We start from the raw sequence: 25057 nt of genomic DNA on the forward strand, positions 1-25057 counted from the left end.
AAGAACACAGATAAGTTAGAACTAATATAGCAGATATTTCTCAAAGTCTAATCTTTATTTTTAAAAGTTAACCCTTCTTATCCTCTACTTCGTAGAGCATTAAATTATGCAAATTTTAATGTTCCTTGCATTTAAGCAGCCTAATTTCTTCCTATTCTCTGTACCTCCAAGATATTTTGAAAATGGAAATAAAAATAGCACTGAAAAAGCGTGAGGAGGTTGCAAGCTACACAAACTGAAATCCCATATTGGACATAATTCATTTCAAACTGCATATAACTTCTCACTGTATGTGTACAGGGAAGGCTTATGGAGTCTTAGCCAAAGACTGAAGTAAGTTAAAACTCCAGAGACTGAGTTAAAAATATTTCAGTGACACCAACTGGAGATAAAGATACTTTCAAAAGAGTTGAGGTAAGGGGCAGTTAAAATTTAAAAAGGCTAAATGTTTCTGAAGCTCCAACAGTTTAGCTGAAAGGTCTTCTTCCATACTTTTAGACTTGATTAGCATTATATAAAACACCCATATCTGACTTACTGCGTAACCAAAGTTGTGGTTATTCTTTATACAGCATCTAAAATTTCACACTCCATCAGCACATGTTCAAGCTATTTTATCTTGGCAATTAATTTATTATTTTTCAGAACACAGTGAAGCCTTGTTTTCAAGTCATTCATAACTTTATAAATCAGTCCTGCACATGAAACCATGCATCTGTGAACCGTAGAAAATCCTTGCACTCAGGCGATTAAGCTTCTGACACCTTTACTGATTAATAATCATGAAAAGAATAAGATCAGAAGCAAAATAAATGATCATTTAATAGAGAAACTCACAAAACAGCCCTTTAACTTACATATTCCATCATGTTATTCGTTTCACATTTCCTTTTGCTTAGTCTCCAATGCAAGCACAGCTAGACAAGGAGGAAAGAAAAAGAAGAAAAATGAGCTGTATTTTATTGCAGCACACAGACTAGCCCATTTGTCCATCTTTCATATTTTTCGTTCAACAAAAGCATCTGTTTCCATACTGTGCAATTCAAACTCCAACAGTACGAAGCTGCTCCCTGCGGCACTCACCTTGTGGTATAACCTATTGTTTTCCCATTCTAATAACTTCTCAATCGATCTTCGTGTCTGGAAGACAAATGAGAAAGAATTTTACTCTTGACTGGTTTTAGAAAAACTTTGTTTTGCAGCTGCTTTTGTGTGAAAAGGAGAGAGGTATAGGACAGTGACTGAGTACAGGGTGGTCTGTAGTACTACCAAAACTTCTCTGGTATTAAATAATAACTAGAACAGAAACAACCTTTTATGACGTCCAAATACCTATCTTCAACCACTTTGGAACAAAAACTGTTCACACATATGCCTTCTGATTCTCATAGCAGTTAATCACAGAAGTTCTGAAGTGATTTAGGTATAAAAGCACAGACACTGCTCCTCCAGTATCTGTGGTCTAAGTGCACTACTTCTAAGGTGGGCATCTAAGCGGACAAATGCTGCAAACTATTTTGCAATGCTGTAGATCAAGCATAAAAATGCAATGCTCTAAACAAGAAAAAATTTCGTTACTTTTATATCCAAATTTTGGAGACTGAAAACCAATTTTTTTTGGTTACATTATTACATTACAGAAAGTAAATTGCACAAATTAATATTACTAGATCTGTGATTTGTATTAAAACAAACCCAGTATTTGGGATTCTAAAGCAAAATTTTACTGCCCATGTTGTCCACAGTTAACGCTTCAGATAGAGAATCCTGAAAGCTGTTCTGCACAGCTTTTCAAGATTATGCATCCTAGTATTAAAGGATATTCTGTGCTGTAAAGCTTTACAGCATTCTGAATATAATTATTCGGTTATATTTACATTTGAGAAATACATTCTGACATTTATGGTCATTTGACTGCCAGAATATATACTGCTTAGCTCTAAATGGGATTTGCTACTGACTATGAATAAAAAGAGGATAATTCATGGTGCCAGGTGTTAAGATGAGACCAACAGAGCTGCAGGTGCAAAAGGACAGAGCAATGACAAGGATCAAATAGAACTTAGTGCAGCTGCAGCTTCCTTACAAGCCACAGAGGGGTGAGGGGGAAGGATAAGAAAGCATCTTGCTGTTATTACGATAGAATACAAGTACTGTAAATGAACCTTAACAATTCAAACTAAATGCTGTCATGAAAAACAAGAACGTCTGAGTAAAATAAAAATTAGATAACAAAATATTAATCTCACACCAGATATTAACATCTTGGTTTTCAAACATCAGTTTTTTACAGTTTAATACTGAAGCAGTTGTGGGGAAACATATCTAAGCACATACTGCAGTCACATGACTAAAAATTAGATCACTGCTGTCTATAAGCAATCACTACACTTAGTTTTTATTATATTTTATTTTGAAAAGCACAAGTCAAGGAATTATCAGAAGGTGGATGTGCCAGTGACTAGTTTATCACATCAGTTGGGAATTAAGTATTTTGGGGGTTATTGTTATTATTATGTTTTTAAAGACAGTGCCCTTTAACAATAATCAGTAGACCTCACTTGTTTCTTTGTAAAGATAGCCTTTTAGAGTCTGCTCTCCTTTTAAATGAAAATAGGGCAGCAGTTATGGTCACACTTTTGTTAATTTAGTTGCCAGTCAGCTCCAAATCAAAAGAAAATAAGGCTGCAGAGTGTAATTAACATTCAGTTCAGTCGTTTTGTCCCTTGTCTAGCCCCCAAGCTTTGTTAAAATTGCCATCTGAATGCTGAAGGCTGTAGGGAAATCGATTTGATTCTAATCGCACCATGAAAAGAACATGATCTAACTGCTTTCAGCCCTCCGTAAATCTGTACTAGGTCTTTAGCACAATGCAACTTCCAATTTAAAAAGCACTGAATGTCTCGTCAATGACTTTGTGAAGAAAAAAGAACAAGGAGCAGACATAAAAATTCCAATAGTTGTTTAAGCATTAAAGTTCATTTGCATCACAGCAAACCTGAAAAGGGCTGACCTCTCAAACCGCCTCTCAGGTCTATGAAGTTGTAGCCTTGACAAGCTCACATTGACAGAGCTCATTGACTCTGAAAGGCTACTCTATCAATGGTGAAAAATGGCAATAGGTTCTACTCTGAGCAGGCATCTGCCTGCCCACCCGCTGCTAAACCAATGGCAAAACTGATTCAAAACCTGAATCTACCTTGTAATCTTCCTTTCCAGGACCTTTTAATAATAGATTAAGATCACTATACAATTTAATTTCATTGTTTGCCCCAAAGAGTGTGAAAAACATCCAAGCTTTTCAAATTCAAAAAAAATTACATACATATTACAATACATACACATAAATAAGAAATTGATAGGTAGTTATGTTCCATTAATTGGTTTGTTTAAACAAGAAGCCAGTTTAAAGTCATTTGACTAGCGTGAGATAAAAACACACGCAGCCTTGAGACCACAATTATTTATGTTCCCAGAGCCTGAAATACAATCCTTCCTGTACTAGAATTTGGAAGAGTCATAGCTCCCAAATCATGCCATATTATCAATATAGAAATGTTAATGAATAATAGACTGTAAAATATTTCTGCAAACCTCAGAGCCTAGAATAAAAAGAAATTAATTAAACAGCATCACACAATTCACTATAGTAAGTTTTCTTCCTACTTGACAGGTGAAAAAAAGCACTTGCACGTGCAGCTTAATTAATCACTGCTCTTGACATCTCAATGATTTACAGTGAGGAGCAGGTGAGGATATACAAAACCAGAAAGGAACACTTGATTTGAGTGTAGCATTTCCAGCACACTAGGATGACAAGTTTATATATTCTATCAATGGTGTACAGAAAAACCTATACAGCAAATTAATTGTTAGCCACAACAAAAGCACAAATTAAGTGGAAGAGAGACTTGCTTATTAGGAAGATTTAATACTATCAAGCTTTTAAAATTTTTTTGCTTAAAAAAACCTAATCCAATATCAGAGCAAAGCCAAAACTGCAATCCAAAGTACTTTTTAGCATACCAATGATGAGAAAGTATGTTTTGTAACATACCCCACGAAAAAAAGCCGTCTTCAATGTCATCTACGTAATTTCGTTAAATCAACTATCTAGATGCAATGTTAAATGAAACATTCTGTAAAATAACTGATTCTTTTAAGACATTCACGTTTGACAGTGTCTTTTGAAAAACCAGACTACTAAAAAAGCCCAACTCAGAACATATTTTCACCAATGTGTATTGCTCTCAACTAAGTAAAATAAAGTTCTACCCTTAAATATGGAATAAAAACCCAAGACAACTATATATGAACTTTCCATGCAGAAACAAGGCAGTATCGAATACCTGTGAATTATCTGTATTATTAACTGCAAGATCTTTCTATTATGTCTTTGCAGTGCCTAGTGAAGTTATCTTACAACTCCAGATGCAGTTATGATCTGGACTGGGACGTTTGCAGCCACAGGCCCCTCCCTTGCATGACCTGCTGTGCTAAACTGTACTATGGGCCAAAGCCTCCACAACTCCTGTTGTAAATCAGTGAATGACTGGTACAATGTTAAACAAAAGGATCTTACATGAGTCCCAAAACGGTGCTAATTTGAGCACCTCCCTTTGTCTTTATTTAAGTAGGGAAACAACATGGAAGGTAACAACACAATACTCCACTATCAATTTATTCATAGTATTCAGTTTATTCATAGAAAAACTGAAAAATCTCCCATGCAAACACATACTTTATCTTTGACTACTCATCTGAAAACTCCAAAATATATGTAAATGTAGTGCAACATTAGTCCAATAAACAGCACGTGGAGACTTTCCAATTCACTTTATAAAACTTTACCACAATCAAGTATTAATAGTTTTGAATATTGCCCTGAAGAATACATTTTATGCTCAAATTTTAAAATATGATGAGACCAATTTAAGCAGATTTTTGTTGACGTTCATATAGCCAGAATTTGTAGCATGCCCTACAGAAGAAAGGAAAGATCTGAACTACACTCTCTCTGCTCAAAGAGAGAAAGGATGGAAGCAGGAATTTCTGTTCTTTCACCAAAAAAAGACATACCTGACTACAAAATTGTAGTGTTTTCAGCACAAACCATTAAATATAAAGTTATCTTTTAACAGAGTCACACAAGTTTAGTTTCAACACACCAGAACACTCTCAGGTCAATTTTGAGGCCCATACTTGTGTTACAAAAATGCCAAAGCTGTACTAGGAACATGCATAACTGCATTATGTATCTGTACTGAAAAAGTCCCTGTCTTGAACACTGCATCATGAATCAATCCTTTATAAACCATAAAGCGGTAAGATCCCCACGTTACTGAGGAATACTCCATCTGTGAAGGGCAACAATGACAAAGGTGAAACTTGAGTTGATTTCAGATCCTCACATCCTGGAATACCTGCTTCAGCACATAAAGTACTTTGAAAAGGTGTTTCTTCAACCACATACGTGTATCTTGCATTATTTTTACTAATAATAGCTAGGATGCTTCTTACTAGACTATTGTAAGGGTGCTCATCCCAGAAAACACTACAGTGCCTATGCAAGAAAATGCATGAAACCCATACTACATGGACTGAAGACTATCTGGAAATAAACATAATATTCTGGTGCATTTTGCAAGATCTTGAGATGAGTGATTTGTCCAACGGGATTACTATTGCTGCATCTTGTCTTACCTTACAGATGATTCTGAAAAGAAAGTAAGCCCAGACAAAAGCACAGATCAAAGCTCCTGATCAGGCAAAGAAAAATATAATCAGCAGAATTCTGGAGCAGAAGAACTGACAACATCAAGTGGACCTCAGGAAACTTCTTATTCTAAGAGAAAACCGTAAGGATATTGTCCCGTATCCTCACACGATCCATAAGCTGACCTAATGTGTATGCGTCTCAACCCTGGGTTGGTACTTCACAGAGAGATGAATTTAAAGCTTAATAAATCAAATCAACTGCTTTCTGGGAAGGTCTCTTCCACCACACTGTCTGCCCATATAGGGGAAAGCAGAAAGCAGCATTATTTGACATTACTGCATGTAACAGTTCTAATACCTAAGCCAAAGACCATTCTTCAGAGACTCTGGTTATTCGATTCTCAAACCTCTAGACTGTTTAAGAAAGCACTAAAGCCATGAAATATGTGGAGAATGGAGGTGTACAGAAACACACAACCCACATTTTTCATCCAGGAGTACAATGGAGAACATACTGTAGTATTTATCACCAACGTATTAACGGACAGATACTGGATAAGTATTTTACAAAGTTATTTTGGTCTGCAGTTGAAACATGTGGCAGAGAAATTATCAAGGAAAGATCCAAAAAGTTGATTACTAAAGCCTTATATAAATTTGCTCTCAAATAAAGACAATCCAAAAGACTTAAGATGCGAAGGCCACTGGATATTTTAGCTGTTCTGTAAGAGCTAAGTCATCAAATAAGTGTAGCTAGCTACTTTTTGTAATGAGATGACAGGAACTAGAGCCAACCATTGTGGAAACTTCATACTATAGAGAAGCCTTGCAGAAGAAATGGTCTTGACCCTTGCAAAATTAACACACTTCCCTTGAGAAGGCCTAATTGAAATGTGGAAAAACACATTTTACAGGCAGACAGCGGTTGCATTGATACATGATGCATCAGGAGTATACCTTACGTTGTAACCTGAATATGTAAATAAAGGTTTTTAACTCTCTTATTCTAGGATTAAATTCTGGCTCTGATTCTCTGTCATTATAAGGAAACAAAAACCAGGAAGTTCCGTCCAAACAAATTATCCAAATCTGGCCAAGACAATCTAAAGCATACACTTCCTGCTGAAGGAAATGAACAGGTAAGGTGGACTTGACCACAACTGGGATGAAAATAAGATTGAATCTCCACCAAGTAACTCATCTGGTTTCACTCACTGTGGGAAATAAACTGGAAGTGAACGAAAATTCCACCTCTGTCTTTTCTTTTAAGGTTACAGAGGTGTTAATTCAGGTCTCCATAATTTATTTCCCAATTATCCCATATTATGCTACGGAACATAGTTCAAGGCCAGTGCAGGTAGAGAAATTAAAGTACCCCAGGTTATATCTCTGTTAGGAAATTAAACTGTGCCCAGAAACATTCCCATTCACTTGAAGCCAGCTGGCAGGAAACAGCTTACATCTATATCAGTACGTTTTCATAACCTCTGAACCACTTGTAGTGCCTGGAGCATTCTGATAATGCCTAGTAACTACTACACAATGAGACTGTCAGTGACCTCTCTACAAATTATGAAGTGCCAATTCCTAGGAACACTTCTAGATTTAATTTATTTATACGTAGGAAGACTTGGACTCCTGCTGTCAGAAGCATCTAAGGGTAGGGGCCAAAAATAGAAGAGAAGCTACATGGCCAGGAAGACCGAAAGGCAGCACACAAACAAAATAACACTAGAAGGCCTTGAAAAGTCCACCACTTCACTAGTCTGCATGCTGAAAAGAAAGATCCCTCCAGAGAATTACAGAATCCCAAGTAGTTGATCCTGTAGCTAGTTAACCAATTTTTAAAAAATAAATCTGGCTACCTAAAGAAAAGTATTTTCCATCACAACCATCATTATTGTTCCAAATTCAGCAATTTACTCCAAAATTCAGCAAAAATAATTTTTATGAGGAACAAAAAAGTAACTAGTCACTTTCCACTTCTATGTTTGGTATATTAGAAGATCTATCAGATCCTGAAGTCTTCTCTTCGGTAGAAGAGCTGACCCCCTCATCCTCCTAACTGCTTTGTCAGCGTCACGTTTCTTGAACTAACTTTGCTGTTGTTAAAAACAAAGTTAATTTATTTATACATATGTTTGAGTTACCAAAAGTCCTCCAGTTGTGCAGAAAATAATGTTTTACCCTGGTTTGTTTAATAAAGTGAAAAAGTAAGTACATTCCAGAGCATAACTAGTTTGAGAAAAAGCAAGAGAAGAAGCACAGCAGTGTCATTACCTCACACTTGCTAGCAACGCATTCTAATTTTATGTTTGGTCTACAGTATAACAGTCTAGCAAGCTGTTTGGTGAAGAGTTTTCTACTTATTTCATCATATGAATTTAAGATAATTCTTTCCTCAACAGCATTTGCATATGCTCCATCTTCAGCATCATCTACAAGTTGCTGAAGACAGAATCCTAAATACAACCCTTCTTAACCCAATTTCTAAATCTGACAATTAGCTATATCATTTTTAGCATGCTCTTTCAAAATAGCTGTATGTGAATTTCAACTAGCTCACACAGTGTTTTGGGTTTTTTTCACAAAACACGTCAAACTGGACATGAAAAACAATACGCAAAGCAATATTAAAACCAAACCACTGCATAATGTCTGGCTCCCTCTATATACCTTAGCCATCACAAAGTAAAAGGCTATATAATACAGAAAAGTTAATCCTACATGGGTTATTCTGATTAATATAGAATGTTCAGTGATATCATTCTAATTACAAATGCAATTAAATGTTAAACAGCATTTAGAATATTCACTATAGAAACAAAAGGTATATTCTGCATTTAAGATTAATATAAAACCTATTATTATGAATACGTGAAATTACAAGTTTAACTTTGCAATACATATTTTTTAAATACTAAAGGATTTGAATTTAACCTATTAAGAAACAAACTAATATTTTGTCATTTTCTTACATTTGTAAGTATTCTTCAAGCCAACCTTATCGCTTTGCAAACTAAAAGACATGACAGAACTACCTGCTCCCACACCTTGTTATGCACTAATTCATCACTCTACCCTTTAGGAAAGCACATGAAAGGCTGATAAACCTTTACAGAGTGCTGTGAAGGAAATAAAATCTGATTTCAAAGACAGAAAAAAAATTGATAATCACAGAGCTTGATGATTTCTTATCTATTATGCTCTACAAGCCTTGCCACTTTAAATTCAGTACATGGAGGAATTAGTGACTCTTCTGACCAAAATTATAGTGAATAATTTTAAATGAAAAATGTATCAGGTCTGAATCTTCTGATGCATTTAAAGTTTTCATTTCATAGCTAATACTAAAAAAAATATGTTTTTAAATAACTCTGAATATATTTTAAGACAACAGTCATGAATACATATTTGATACATACAAGCTGCTCTAAAGAAGTTTTACTAAACTGACTAGAGCCACTATAGAGAACACGTGTTCTGGTTAGGATAAACATACTGCATACATTACAATTTTAAAGATCCTTACAAACAGAATTACAATTAAATTGTCACAACACAGACTCCAAAACCAAGCCAGTTTCAGTTTTATGTAATTGCCTTGAGGAACTGCTTGGAAAAACATTGCAGTATTAGAGTACCTCCAGTGCGAAGTCCCTGGCATTAGGCAGAGGGGAAAATACATATTTTCTTCAGTCTTGAAAATAAACCTAATGTAGTCATAGCTTCAATAAACTGAGCTTATGTATTTTAACATCAGTGTCATCCACTGACAAGCAAGACTACTCTATTTAAGAAAATTCATTCTAGCTCCTCCACCACATATTTCATTTAATCAATACTTTGGAAGTTGTAATTAGCTTATGTTTATACAGCACTCTGAAGATGTAAACTGCTATGTAAGTGACAATTATGATGAGGCTTAAACAGCATTCACTAGCTTAGTTTGAATTCACAATAAGTAGCTCTTGAAAGTATTAGTACAGATAGTTCTTAGCTATCTCACTCTATTCATTTTAAGAGATAGCCCATGAACCTTCTGAAACACAATTTACACATACAATACCAGCTTTTAAGAAATCTAGCAGTACTGCAATTCTATCTACTTTTATTGTTACCATTTCTGTTGAAATTATTTATCCTACTCACACATCAGGAACTACAGCATCTGGTTAATAATGAAATGACTGTCAATTCATATGAAAAAGTGGCTTCAAATGGGTACCTTAGCCTGTAGCGCTTTTTGAATTATCTACTATGTCATTCTTTTTATGTAAAGAATGATTACTTAAAGACTTAACGTTCATTTGTACAATCTGGAACTTGTCCCAGAATGTATGGTACAATCCATGAGTAAAACTGCTGGAGATCATCAACAATATAGATCTGCAAACGAGGGACGGTATTTCCTGTCATTTTCTGAAGGCTTTTATTCATTAAAATAGAATCCATACCACATAAAGGGAGAGAGGCAATAAGACACTGAATCAAATTAAACATCTATTCTACTGGTGAAGAGTAGCAAACTTTTTCTCAAATATCTCAATGCAAAAGAAGAAAGGAAACAGAACTATACTAGAACTTCCAAAACTAGCTTTTATTGCATGGAAGTACATTAAAGTGATATAATAACACATAAGTTTACAAATGTCTGTGACATAATAAATTCCTCATTTGAAGCTGATTTAATGAGACAACCCCATATTTTACTGCACAAAAATAAGCATATATTCCCATTATACACAAACTTCCAAAAATTCTCTGCCATTTCAAAAACTTTGTTTACTTTTGTGACAACAGTAATTTGTGATAACATATGTTATTTGTTATATGCATATATTTATTATATATAACATATATATGTAACATAAATGTTATTTGTGATAACATTTCCGCATTAGAATTTTAAGTGAATAAAAGGCAGTAAAAACACAGAACACAGAGAAAGTCTAAGAGAATTAGTCAAACTTCACAAAGAATGAAGCTGTAGCTTTTATTTTGCCTACATGAATGTTAAAAAAATGTTTCTCTGAAAAAGAACTGCAATTTAAGAGCATGGTAGATTGATTCAGCCTCATTAAAACAGGCTCAATTGGTCATTCTGAGAAAAATTACCCTTCTGTATTCATAGAATCACTAGGTTGGAAAAGACCTTTCTAGCCTAACCATACCTTTCCACCACTAAACCATATCCCTAAGCAAGTATTAAAAGTAAGCAATTGTATACTAAAAAATGTTGTTACATTTAATAAAATCATTAACTTGAGAATTAGCTTACTGTATATGCAATTCAATAAAACATTTGTTAGTCTTATTTCAGTAGAACAGGGCAAAGATGAAGACTGGTATATTTTTATTGTGCAATTAAAACATGTTCTATACAAATTTCAGTTCTACATAGGAACACTACCGTCCTGCTTTCAGAAATCATACTATCTAATTATATGGTCTTAAGAGTCTTTTGTGATGGGTGCAGCAAAGGATGTAATACAGGCCAGTTCTAAGTAACTGTCTTTTCACTTGGAATCGCTTGAGACAGGGCTGAATTAGCAAAGTTCTCTGGGCAACACTTCTCAGAGAAGTACAGGTACTATAAAATAAGCAACCTTTTATTTATTGTTCATTTTTTATAACTATTTTACGTTATTAGTGTCTATGGGAAATAATCCATCTTATCTAAAAGTTGAAGCGAATTAACAGGCAAATGTCACCCTGGAGTGCCGTTTTCTCAAGAAGTGAATCCTGGCTGTTGTGACTATACCCAGGACTGGAGCCTGGCCAGTGAAAGCTGATCTGAAGAAGTCAAAGCACAGAAGATCATTTGATCAACAAAACCCTCTTCCAAGACAGAGTAAAGCCAGACACCGGCAGTACCAAGTTCAAAAGTAAGTGATTACTTCACACTGAAAAAATTAGTATGTTACATGTCAGCAAAACACTAGTTTGTGGCAGTAGCAGCAAACCAAAATAGTCTAGGGAATTAACTTTTTTTTTTTTTTGTGGGAAAACATGAAGGTGCTTCTTGCCACAGTTCTAATGGAATCTACCGAGCAAATTACAGATTGGAACCTAGATGAATGAGGTTGTATTTATAAGCGTTGTTAATTTGCTGAGAAGTTCCAGGCAATTCAAATCATGCACTGTCTCTCACTTCCCCCACTTCCAGGAAAACAGATACGACTCGTTTCACACACTTGTCATAGCACTTGGACATAAACTGATGGGAAGTCCTGCATATAAGACAAACCTCACAAGTCTGTAAATGCAATTCACTACTGAGATCCTAAATGGTACAAAACACGTAATTCCAGGTAATAGAGATTTAAGCATCAAAATCACTCTGTACTTTCCTGATCTGGGTCTACCAAGAACTAAAGTTGAATCCACCCACACTTATAGAAGCAACTGAAGTGGCAGTAACTTTTCACGGCTCATCTGTGAGTACTAGCCCCGACTAGAATAATCATAAATTCTTTGGCTTGTTTCCTACACTAGAATTCGCAAATACGTCCTTGGAAATATACAGCTATCCTTCTTAATACCTCTACCAGAGAAAGTCTTTTGCAGACAGGTCCAGGATTAAGAGTCATCATTTGGCAAAGTACTCTTGTCTCTTTTAGCTTGTCTTTAAGAATACAAGTTAATTAATTCTTCTCTATATCATACTCTCCAGATGTCAAACACACACAAAGGTCTGTGATCTCTGTCTGACAGATAACCCTCAAAGCAGGCATCCATTTGCTGAGCTGACATGGACAAACGATGTCATCACAAGATCTGAAATCTCCAGATTGACTTAAATGATTTTCATTCAGGAGGAATAAACAAACTGCCTAAACACAGGTATTCAGTGACATCAGTGTCTAATGCCACTGTGCAGGAGATACTGTGCTTAGGCAGCTGTGTCCTAACCTCTGTTTCACTAATGCATTCACCAATGCTTGAGTCCAAGTCACCCAACATTAAGTGCAGGAGGTGTGAAGATCCTTAAATGTCTCCTGGTACCAGCTTTAACAGGAAAAATGAAACATTTACTGACAGTATGGGCCACACCTCTGTAATGACTTTCAGAACTTCAGCCCCAGGTTTCAGTCCTTGCTCCAGCTCTTTCTGCGATTCTTCTGTCTTTATACAGTCCGTATATTCCAGAAGCAATGATGCCACCAATCTCTTTCCAGCCTCCTCTGAACAGACTATCCACGTACTTTTTCTCAGATTTCTGCTTCTGGAAGGGAGCTTACCTTGACTCCTAACCCACACAAACTTACTTCTTTACTTTTGCTTCATCAAGTTCGCACACAGAACCTCCTTCCGCAACTTCACACTCTGTTTACTGGCCCCAGAGGCTACACGCCCTTTCCTTTTTTCTGGCTTTTTTTAACAAAATATACAAAGTTGATTATTTGTGACTTCTGGTAATAGATTAAAAGGCCTCCGTATAGAAGATGATGGCTTGTGGCATCAGCCCCTTCTATGTTACACTCTGCTACCATTTCCTGCTACACCACCACATTATATAAGAAAAACTCTACAAACTAAAGAGCATCAGAAGCTTTCTCCTTTAGAAGTTAAACGTGGACAGTAGCAATGCAAGACTTCCCTGTGTTTGTAAGAGACAGAGCTAGGCCTTCACTGAAAGCAAGTTAAGCCACTAACTCACCTGTTGAAGAAATCAGGAAATTGTCATTTCTTGTATTAGACTTTCAGGATATGTATATACAATTAAGCTACAGGAACCTTATTAGTTTGTGACAGCTTAAATACAGGAAGAACTGGGTTTTCTCTTATTTTGTGTTATTAAAACCAGCCAGTAATTTCTCAAAGGGACTAAGCATTAAGAACTTAACACAAAGTTAGATGATACAAAAATCCGTACAGGTTTTGTTATGATTATTGTTCATCCTATAATTTTTTTTCAGAATGCCTTGATTTACTGACCCAAATAAGGACTTCGATAAAGAAAATCATGATGTTCAGTGCACCAAATTGCACACAACTTGTAGCATTAAGAGGTATTACACAAGACATCATATACACAAGCCTTGCCATAAAATGGAAAGACAAACAGTACTAATGGGAGAGGTGAGGAGGCACAGACACTTCTTGCGAAGTAGCAAAACAGGACTAGCCAAACCCAATTTTTACACACATGAAAAGAGAAAAGATGAGAGGGTAGCCCAATATACTGCACCGAGGAAAGTGAAAAAGAGGCACAAGCAGTGATATTCTGTTGTGAAAAATACACTAAGTGCGAAGTGCACACAGACAAACCACTATTTTCTAGTTCTTAATGTAAAAGAATAAACTCACTCATCTACAGTTTGGGAGGAAATTTTAAAAAGAAAAATCAATTACTGTTTTCTAAAAAAACTGCCTTTTTCAATAAAGCATGCCTATTGGGGTCACAGTGTAATCTGAAACTCCTCAAAACAAACTGCCCAGTTTTGATAATCCCAAACAGTGTATCACAGAGGTGTAGCTATTAAAACAGGACGCTGAAAGTTAATTCAGTAATAATAAGTGCTGTACGGTACATGACTAGCAGAGACACTCAGTTATACTACTGCTACTGCGTTATAAGTTCAAAACTCTGGTATCTGTTGTAACTTTAACTAGTACAATAGACAATACAAAATGTATGAAATCAAACTGATTAAAGTGCTAGCATACGCGTTTTAATGGTGGCGAAGATAAAAACAGAATGAAAACAAACTCTGTACTATTATACCTATCAAAAATCGTAAGAATAGTTCAACTTACTCTTTTACTGAGGCAGACAACTGGCCACATACTACAACCTAAAGTGCAGCAGCAGCAAAGGCATCCACAAAGTAGCCATCGCACATTAACTGGAAGGTTCTTCTTAAGACAACTGTTAACGCGACTGATGCTGGCTTTAAATTCTTCAGGTGCAACCTACAAGAAAAAAAAATATTTAGCACCACAGCACTGCACTTTATTTCCTTTAGAATGGACTACATCTTGAACCTTTGTTTTCATAATAAAAACTTAACTCTAATTCCAAACTCTTACACACAGATACTTGCCTTTCCAGTTAAAGATGAAGGAAATTCCGCTTCAAATTTGTTGCTTAGTCCAAACCTGCAAAAACAAAATAAAGAGCATACCAAAATTATAAATAATTCAAATTCATGCCACAATTTGCAAGCACCTCACAACACTCTCAGCGTTCATACCAGAAAGGTATTAATTTCAGGAAAAAACAGTTGCTCTGAAAAGTAGTTCCTCAAATTATCCTAACAAACCACTGTACAGTTTGAAATCCACCATGCTTACAGACCCTTCTTGAAGTTTTGTTGATACCGTTGACTATTCCCCAAACTCAGCAAAATCTTTATAAGCAATAATGGCAAGTGTGAAAAGTGAAGAGAAGTACTAAAGGGGGGAGAAAGTAACGTAATGCTACAGTTTGAATTACCACCCCCGCCCTACCCTCCCCGCCTCCACCAGTACAGTTCTATCTTGAAGAAAACCTCATCCAGTGCTACTCCACTCAGGCCATGCTAAATAACTGTTCGAAGTATAATCAGTACCAGCTTGTCTGTTCAGAAAAACGTACGCTAGCAAGTTTCAGAACACAAAATACTACCTAACAAAACATTATTTAAATGCTACCTAATTTGAAAGAAACATACCAATTGCAAATGTAAAGCCATGAAGGAGTCTGAGATGGAATGATGTTACTGACGATTCTGGGTTTCAGAAAATCTAATGATCAGAAGTTTCACCCTGTCTATAAAAAAAATGGTTTCTATCTTAAGGCTGGCTGGTTGGCTTCAGAAATGGATAAATCTCAAAGAAAAATTGAATATTCTCTGGCACCCAGTCTGGGCAATAACTTCTAATAGGGACTATACAGTCTAACAAAGCCATTAATAAAACAGTATGGCTACTAATTTGGTAAACAGCAGTGTAGAATTTCATCTGTCATTAATAAACTTCTGAATGTAAATAAAAGGATTCTTACTACTGCATACAACAAACACCACAAATCAGAAATTAAAGCACTCAAGACTTGAATACTGGAGGCAAGATCTATCTCACACAGCTCAGTAGGGCGCAGAAAATCTTACCCAAGTCTTTTCAGTTGAAGAATTTAAAGACCTAATTTGCTTTGACAGTATGTTTATTGAGCAGCTAAGCATTTCTCAGGTTGGTTTATGTTCTCTTACTGAACTGAATGATCTGGATGCCGATGGAAAACAACTTCGTACAAGTACTCAAATGGGCAATTAAGTGCTGTACCAATGGTGGAAAGGCCTCACAAAACCCAGCGGACATAAGGTGGCAGATGAGCTTCTGCACAGGTATATAAGAGGAGATGATTCTTGGGAAAGCTAAACTGTGCGTATGTGATTACACAAGTTCCCTTACAGACACTAAAGGAAAGAAGATGCTGAAGTACACATCGCCCCACACAACTAGAGATGTCAGAAAGGAGAACAGACACTAGGAACAGACAGACATGCATACAACTCGTAAGTAGGAATGCCTGTTGCCACAGTATGCAACCACACACTGAGCTAGATAGCTTATGAATTTGATGCTGTAGGTGATTTTTAAATATGGTCTTGAGAAAAAGTAAATAAGTCATTTCCCTATCATTGACTGCAGGCAGTAGAATCATCGAAACGCACAAAGACTTAAGTTGGTAACAAAGATCACCTAGCCCAACCGCCTGTCACTGTTCAAAGCCCTGTCCAACTAGACCTTGAACACTTCCAATAATGTAGCATCCACTTCTCTGGGCCACCTATACAGTGAGGATGGTGAGGCCCTGGTAAGAAATCTTCCTTATATGCAACCTAAATCTACACTCTTTCTGTTCAAAACCATTGTCCCTTGTCCTGTCACTACAAGGCCTGGCAAAAAGTCTTTCTCCATCTTTCCTATAAGCCTCCATAATGTATTGAAAGGCTGCAATAAGGTGTCCGCAAAGACCGTACACATAAATTACCTATCATATTTGAGTATTTGTAGTTAGGATAGTACTTCTGCAGCTCCTACTAATCCCTCAAAACTGATGAGGTAACAAATGAAAATTGTTAACGAGAGAAATATATGGAAAGTTTATCATTTCACACAGAACAAAGAAAACCCACACTTACTGGAAACACACCTCTACCACCCTGTTGAATGCTCTGTTGAGAGGAGGACTATTCACCCTTTACCCAAAATCCTGAGTGAAATCAAGTGCTGAGGCAAAAGTTAAGTAAATATCAGAAAGAAGTGTCATGCCCTATCAGTTAAACTACTTAAAATTGCCAATAGGTTGAAGTGGAAACCAAAGCCTGAGAAAACCCTCGGACCCTTACACATTTCATAAAGAGACAAGCCAGGAAAAGGACTTCAAGATACAAAGTTGCCATCAGACTTGCTACAAAATTAATTCATCAAATCAGCACCAAAGACCAACGTCTAAAGAGATGTCTCTTCAAAGAATGACCTTTCCATACTTGATGCTTCAATATCCAGAAGATATTTAGTATGAATAATGGAAATAAATATAAATTTGAGCAATAAGGGAGTGGCCAACTACAAGGATAATTCAATCCAAAGCAACTCTTATTGCAAGAGCTAAAACAAAGCCAACCCCCAGATCAAGAGATAAGACAGTATTTCAGCTGTCCCTCTGCCCAAACACATGTGAGGGAAGCCCTTTACTCGGAGACATAAGAATGTAAGTTAAAGGCACAAAGAAATCTCTGTGCTCTCAGTTAAGCCACAGAAAGGTATAATTGCATGGAAAGCCCTTTTTAATCTCATGCTAAAGGTAGGCTGGTAACTTAGCAGGACAGAAACAAGGCTTCTTTTTCATGAACGCATGATCCAAAAGTATTCAGATGTTGACAGCTTCATCAAACGCAAGCAAATATCCATGCACATCACAAAATCCATGCCTGACAGACACTTGTACTTGCAAAGTTCTAGATATCTGAATTTACAAACGTCCTGGGGCAGAGTGAGGCACAGAAACCTCTGATCTATACAGTTACACTTTGGAGAAGTTATAAGCAAATGAGACAGACTCCATACTCATGGCATGTGGAAATGTTCAATATATGGTGGGGTGGTGAAACTAGAACACCAATGCTAATTCAGTCAGCTATCAACATCATCCGGAGCTTTCCATCTTACACTTTTGTTACAATACGCAGGTAGTAAAAAAGGGAGACTCCATACATTAAAATCTTTGGCAATTAATTATATAATCTCAGTATTATTACCCTTGACTGCATGCTGCAATTAGGAAATTAAAATAATAGAAACTCCACAGAACACTACTACGTGTTCACTGTAAAGACACAGCAGCGACACAACAGCAAAAAGACAACTGACCAAAAAAACACAGCAAAAAGCATCTTAAAATCAAACATCGGAAATCAATATTTTGGAAATGCATTGTCTTAGACAGCTGTCCTCATATATCACTAGATCTCTGCTGTACAATACTTCATCTTCAGTGACATGTACTCTTCTCTGCTTGCTCTATGTCCTTCCCATTCTACATCACATCTTCTCACCTCATGTAGGAGTATTTCCTTTAACAGTCTTGGAACCTGATAAAGTATTTCTTGAACATGACTCATCTGAGTTCCTGCCCTTTGTGTACAGCGGAGAAAGAAATGGTGAGAGGTGGGAACTTCAAAGCATAGTAGTTTATAGTATAAGACACAGTCAACCTGCAATTTTTTCCTCATCCTGAAGCTCAGATCTTCCTAAAACACAAAACTGACACACGTTATCCACTTCCTCTTTGTTCCCTTTCACAGGGACAGTAAACCATTTTTTTCATTGCTGTCAAACAGACTCGTTAGTTCCACATGTTCACAACCTTTACAATACTGTAAATCTTAACACTCCCCATCCCTAATTCTCACATAGCCATATTTTCACTTGTATGTCCTTCAAAAAGAGTAAGGTTCAAAAATACATAAGCAGACTTAAGTTTAATATTAAATAAATTGACTTGTGTGGAAATACATTTTGTGAGGGGGGGGGGGGGTTCCCTCCAAACAGTTACCCTGCCTCAACACACAATGTACTAAGAAGACAAACAGCACAGAAAGACATTCACTAGCAAGTCACAATGACTCTCCATCATTCCAGCACTTCAAGTCTAGTAAATCCAACTTTTACTAGCTAATACAGTGTGACATATGTAAGGCACATGTCTCAAATGGTTGGGGAACAGGAAGGCACAGGAAGAGTCACCAAGAAAAACAGACACATATCACAAATCCTCTCTTTGTGACTCATGTACCTCTCTTTCTATCCTAATATGATTTTAGGAACAAGTGGAAAATACCTTGGACTTTCAATTCAGTTGTAAATAAAGTTCTGTATTTTCTCAGCCTTCAGGTTTCTTGCCCATAGAAAAGATCACCTCAAGTAATCAGAGATCAGGTCAAACAATTACTCCTGACTACGAAGCTATTTAAACTGCTGGTGACAAAACAATTTAACTCAATATTTAAAAAACATTAAAAATAAAATGGAGTTTTAGAACTGTGTCCAGTATGCTCCAAACAGGGAGCTTAAGAAGACAACTTTTAGTGCTAAACAAAAGCCCCACACCCTGGAAAGACATGGTCTTCATACTGGGTATTTACCTGCTTTCTTTTAATCGCTTTAAACTACTCAGCTTAGAAAGGAGTATCTCACAATTCCATTGTCTGTTGGATGAAATAAAGTAATAGTAAATGCCTTTCTGACATTTATCTGTAGTCATGGAAATGACATATTTCAAACTCAACATTATGACTCCTATGTAATATCACAGAGGATATAACAATAGACTATGAAAAGAGAGCTTCTGTTTAAACACACACAGCAGAAGCAGTCAGCAACTCTTTAAACTGCAGAGCCAGGGACAGATCAATCCAGTAACTGTTTAGCTGCTGATAATTTTTGTCAGACCTTCAAAGTGCAAACATGTCTGTACACTGGGCAAGGCAAATTAATTACGTATGTAGGGCTTGATCAATTCCTTAAAGCCACTAAGTGAATGTTCTAGCAGTGATCTAACTTTTAATAAGCTTCTCAATCAATAACAAAAGAGTTACAGGCTGTAAAAAGGTAAAAGTGGCTGATGCTATTCACTAAACTGTTCACACCTGGTGTAACAAAGAAAGTAGATGAAGATCAACTGCCTAATTTCGGAAGTACGTGTTCCTATTTCACTGCTCATGCAAAACCTAAAGAAATAATATTTTTCAGGAAGACTTTAAAGTAGTAACAAGCTAGTGACCATTAATGAACAATTAATGAGGCAACTATCCTTCTTCAGCCACAACACCATTACTAGTCATAGACATGCTATGTAAGCTTCCTCACAATTCCACTAATGGGCCTTGATCTTGTCTCACACAATTTACTTTCCAGTATTGGAGAGGAAACAAGCATGTGCCTCCATTTCAGCTCTTTATACTTTCGCATTTACCAATAAGACAACTATCTAACTGTGATTTTGATCTGTGTACCAGAAACAGGCTAATGCTATCAGCTTGTTTTCAGAGAAGTTAGTAGATGGTAACAACTTTTGCTCCTAATAGTCATACGCTTAACACTTGAGCTATGCGCTTCCGTTCCATTAGAGAGCCTCCTCACCCTCCTGCCCATTCACGTCCTTCCAGCTCTCCAAATCTCTCTGTCTAGTATGCCTTATTTCCTGTTTTTAACCAGACAGCAAACTGCACTGTTATTAGTATTACTTCACATCAACCAAATATCAAAGCAGTAATGTACTAAAGCGCCACAAAAATATTCTAAATTTAACTCCAGATTTCTGGAATGGTTAGTGTGTTAGAATTGTAGTGAAATCAGTACAGTTCACAAGACTCAGAGCAATAGATGACAGTATCTTTAACTTTTACACTTCTAATTTCAAGTCTAGTCCTGTTGAACAGTGAATAATAAGAAAAGTCTGCACCGCTGTTTTGTCTCTAGGTTGACATTTCAGCCTCTGAAACTGCATATCATAACTGACAACCACAACACTTCAGTAGAGTAAGCCTGACAGAACTGACTGAAGGAAAGACACTCCCATCTGTTACAGCACTGAGAAGTACCACAGTAAATCACCGTCAGGTCGCTAGACTGTCAGAGATACCAAACATTCACAAAACAAAACTCACAGTCACTCCGATGTTAAACACAGTTACAACTGAAGATGACTTCACGACTTGTGATGCACAGACACCTTTTCTTTCTTAGAAGTCCTCAGAGCTATATGAGCGACCACAAGTTAAATGGGAGTGGGTATCAGATACATAAACGACCCTAAGCAATAACCCAGCTGGTCATGTGTTGGCACATACCTGTTGTAGAGGAACACAGGCACCTGGCACCTCGCTTCCTGACAGCTCACCACTTTAGACAAACACTTTACATTCCCCTGCCACTCGCAACCCAGCCAGCCTCGCCTCCCCGGCGCCTCGTTAGAGCTTGGCGCCCGCAGCCAGTCCCAGGCGGCCGAGAGCCCCCCTGGCAGCCCCGGAGAAAGGGGGAGCAGAAGGGTTCGGCGCTCCCCGCCGCCCGGGCCTCCCCCGCCCGCCCCGCCCGCGCAGGCCCCAGCGCGGCCCTTACACGGTGACATGGCCCGAGCCGCGCACCACCACCGGGTCTGGGGAATACTTGAGGAGCTGCTCCTCCAGCGCCCGCTCCTCGTCCTCCTCCTCCTCGTAGATCTCGTCAAAGTCCGCCATGGCCGGGCCGGGGCGGACGCCGAGACAGAAAGAGAGAGAGGAGCCGGGGCGATGCGGCCGCGGGGGTCGGCGAAAGGGGACCGGCGGGGACTCCCCGGTGCCGGGGAGGGCGAGCGGCTGAGCCGCGGCGAGGAGGCTGCGACGGCTGCAGCTGAAGCGGCGTCTCCGGGCGAGGAAGCGCCCGTCACCCTCCGCGGGGTGGAGGGGGCGAGGGGCGGGGCAGGAACAACAACAACAACATCCGGCCGCGGGGCGCGCGCCCCGCCCACCCGCCGCGCCACCGCCTCGGCGCGAGGGGCGCGCGTGCGCGCGCGTTCCCAGCGTTTTCCGCGCGCGTTCCCCGCGTGGCCGCCGGCGCCCGGGGCTCCTTTCACTGGGGCTGGTTTGGTTTGTCGGAGCCGGATGGGGGGTTTTGTGATGAAGGAAGGAATAAATCATTATGTTAAGGGAGTGAATGAACTTAAGCAATAATAGAAATAATAAGAATCAAATCTTGGCCAGCTTGCAGTAAGAAAGAACGTGATTGTAGCAGGAGTTTAGCGTGAAACACTCATTCACTGGTAAAATGATGAAAAGGACAAAGCCTTTGAAGCAAAGGCACTGCTATTTTTGTTTTGCAATTCAGCGCTGAATTGGATGCCTTTCTAAAAAAGGCATAACATCTTACAAAAGCAGTGAGTATATAGACTACTTTTAGGCAAAGAACCATGTAAATCGTCAAAGAATGCTGATTCTTTTTCTAGATTATTCAACCACGTCTGGAGACTCCCTTCAGGTTATCTCCTGACCTACAACAGCTGCATCTTACAAGACAACTAAGCATATCAATAAATTCTGGCAGCCCTAAGACAGGTTATCTCTTGACTTAAAACAGCTACATCTCACAAGACAGATTTATATGATGACATAATTACACATACAAACCAGCTGCAGCAAAACTTATCAATTTTCACAATCCCCCCCCCCCCCCTCTTTTTAGCCCGTGTTTAAGCATGGGGGTTTGGAGCCCGCTGTTAGCCCAGAGGCTGCCCCGCAGGGTCCTCTGGGTTGGTTCAGGGAGGTGCGAGGGAAGCAGTCCCTCAGCAAAGCTGCCTCATTTGCATAGGGTTTGTGCCAAATGTTCGCGTTCCCCTCCGTCCTGTTGCTGTCTGGGTCTGCCAGTCCTGGGTAGCCTTTCCGTGGAGAGCACCATTTGCATGGAGCATGGAGCAGTAAAACAATGAAATTGCGGAGGAACAGCCTTTTGTAGAACTATGGATATAAAAGCTAACCAGAAAACCCCAAAAATGAACGAGACTCCTGTTCTGCCCTGCAAAGAAGGACTTGAGGGTGCTGGTCGATAAGAAGCTGGACATGAGCTGGCAATGTGTGTCCACGGCCCTGAAGGCCAACCATATCCTAGGCTGCATCAAAAGAAGTGTGGCCAGCAGGTCGAGGAAGGTGATTCTGCCCCTCTATTCCTCTCTTGTGAGACCTCATCTGGAGTATTGTGTCCAGTTCTAGAATCTTCAATATAAGAAGGATATGGAGCTGTTGGAATGGGTCCAAAGGGCTACAAAGATGATCAAAGGGCTGGAGCACCTCCCATATGAGAACAGGCTGAAAGAGTTGGGCCTGTTCAGCCTGGAGAAGAGAAGGCTCCAAAGAGACCTTTTAGTGACCTTCCAGTACCTGAAGGAGCTACACTGGAGAGAGGCTGCTTACAAAGGCTTGTAGTGATAGGACTAGGAGCAATGGGTGTAAACTGGAGAGAGGCAGATTTAGGCTGGACATAAGGAAGATTTTCTTCACTATGAGAGTGGTGAGCTACTGGCATGGTTGCCCAAGGAAGCTGTGGATGTCCCATCCCTGGAGGTATTCTAGGCCAGGTTGGATGGGGCCTTGGGCAGCCTGATTTAGTGGGAGGTGTCCCTGCCCGTGGCAGGGGGGTGGAACTAGATGATCTTTAAGGTCCCTTCCAACCCAAACTATTGTATGATTCTATGATCTTCCATATTTGACAGAGTAAACTGTTCAATCTGTACTTGTAGCAGTAGCTAATATGTAGATATGGCAGTTATGGAAGACTTCTCAAGAAACTTCGGGGCCAAGTCTGCTTTTCATGACCATGAAGAGATTTCTACATTCCTCTTTCCTCGGTATTTTATTCCATATATCTTTCTTACAACAGCCCCGTTCTTATATTAAATGTCTTTGCTGCTAGATCATTTTAATTCTGAAACCTGTTCTTTTTTCTGTCTAGTTAGAGTATATGTATGGATCAGCTTGTTTTCTGAAAGGCCTATGTTACTGCTTAATCGCCATTACTCATAAATATCCTCGTGGTGTGTTTACAGGAACAAAGTCTATACCAAGCTGGGATGGTGCTTACTGCTCTATGTAGAAACAGGATAGAAGCACTGTAGTTGTGATAGTTCATGACACTATCTGTGCCATAAAGGAATAAAGCAGTATCTTTTATAGTCACATTGGAAAACTAAGTATTTCTTTGTAATGAGCAACTTGTAACAGGTTTCATTTCTCAAATAACAAAATCCTACAGAATAACACAGAATTCCTCTGAGAAATAGTTCAATTTCATACCAGTATGTCTATATATTGTTATTTTTACCTAGTTACTGTTCTTGTATATGTGTCTCACACACAGAAATTGGATTTGGCAGGACTGATGACTCATTGCTTCTGCCTAACAGTCCTGAAATTGAGAAATTGGACAAAATCTAATACTGGCAAAGGCAAGAGGAAACTCACATACAGCTTGCTCTATAATGAAATTGGTAACTTGTTTGCTTTCAAATGACTGTTTCACAGTAGCAGCCAGATAATCGGATTTATTGCTGAGCAGCACAGTGCTGGAAATCTTAGAAATTATGTTGAAGGAGTGGACTTACCTACATCACACATAAGCCTTGTAGTTGTGCTTCTGGGGCGAGGTATCCTGTTTGAGGTCCGAGATCCCTGTGCTGCATGGCATGACAAGCTTGGTTAGTTCACTCTATGGGTTTGAGATAACACAACGAGAAAGAAAGTCCCTGGACTCCCAATTAGTTCATTGCATTAGGTGTGCATTAGGTGTGCCTGACAAATATCTGTTCTGTGGTCTGCTTTTTCCAGCTGCTCAATATGTCATGCCCTGTAACAGATGAAGAGCTGTGGGAGATGTTAAGCAGAAGTTCTGAGTTTCCAGGTTGAGACACCTGTGACGTTTCAGCATGTATACCGTAACTCCCTTGTGTTCGAAGTGCTGTGACTGACCGCAGTGGTGAGTGCGAGGTACTTCAGTGTATCAGACATCTGCGACAGGCTCTAAAACCAAAGTACGCACAGACAACAGCCACCTATGAAAAACTCGGTTTAAGTAGCATTTTCATCATCTCACATGGGCACTGTTAGAATCTTGCTTTTCAGGCAGAAATTAACTGCCTTCATCTTGAGATTGCTGTGTCTTTTTCTCATTTGCCAACTCCTTCAGTGCTGATGTCAGCAGTACCAGACTGCCCTCAGACGCAGTAAGTAAACTCCCCGTGCTGTGCAGCTGGCATCCTACCACACACCGGAGAAAGTCTTACCATGGGCCTTTCCTGTATTTCAAGGATTATCACACAAGT

At 38.6% G+C, this 25057-nt stretch overlaps 1 protein-coding gene across 1 annotated transcript in view; it reads right to left on the reverse strand.

Moving 5' to 3' along the window:
- Nucleotides 1-21663, reverse strand: part of CHIC2 (cysteine rich hydrophobic domain 2) — a 29081-nt gene extending 7418 nt beyond the window's left edge. Inside the window, exons 1-5 of the mRNA XM_054066005.1 lie at nt 21331-21663; nt 14769-14823; nt 14482-14637; nt 1084-1140; nt 858-917 (exon numbers count right to left, since the gene is read on the reverse strand). Coding sequence (XP_053921980.1) covers nt 858-917; nt 1084-1140; nt 14482-14637; nt 14769-14823; nt 21331-21449 — 447 coding nt within the window. The 5' untranslated portion in view covers nt 21450-21663. The remainder of the gene's footprint in view (nt 1-857; nt 918-1083; nt 1141-14481; nt 14638-14768; nt 14824-21330) is intronic.
- Nucleotides 21664-25057: the final 3394 nt, after the last annotated feature.

The sequence above is a fragment of the Cuculus canorus genome, chromosome 4 (genome assembly GCF_017976375.1).
Source record: "Cuculus canorus isolate bCucCan1 chromosome 4, bCucCan1.pri, whole genome shotgun sequence".
NCBI lineage: Eukaryota > Metazoa > Chordata > Aves > Cuculiformes > Cuculidae > Cuculus > Cuculus canorus.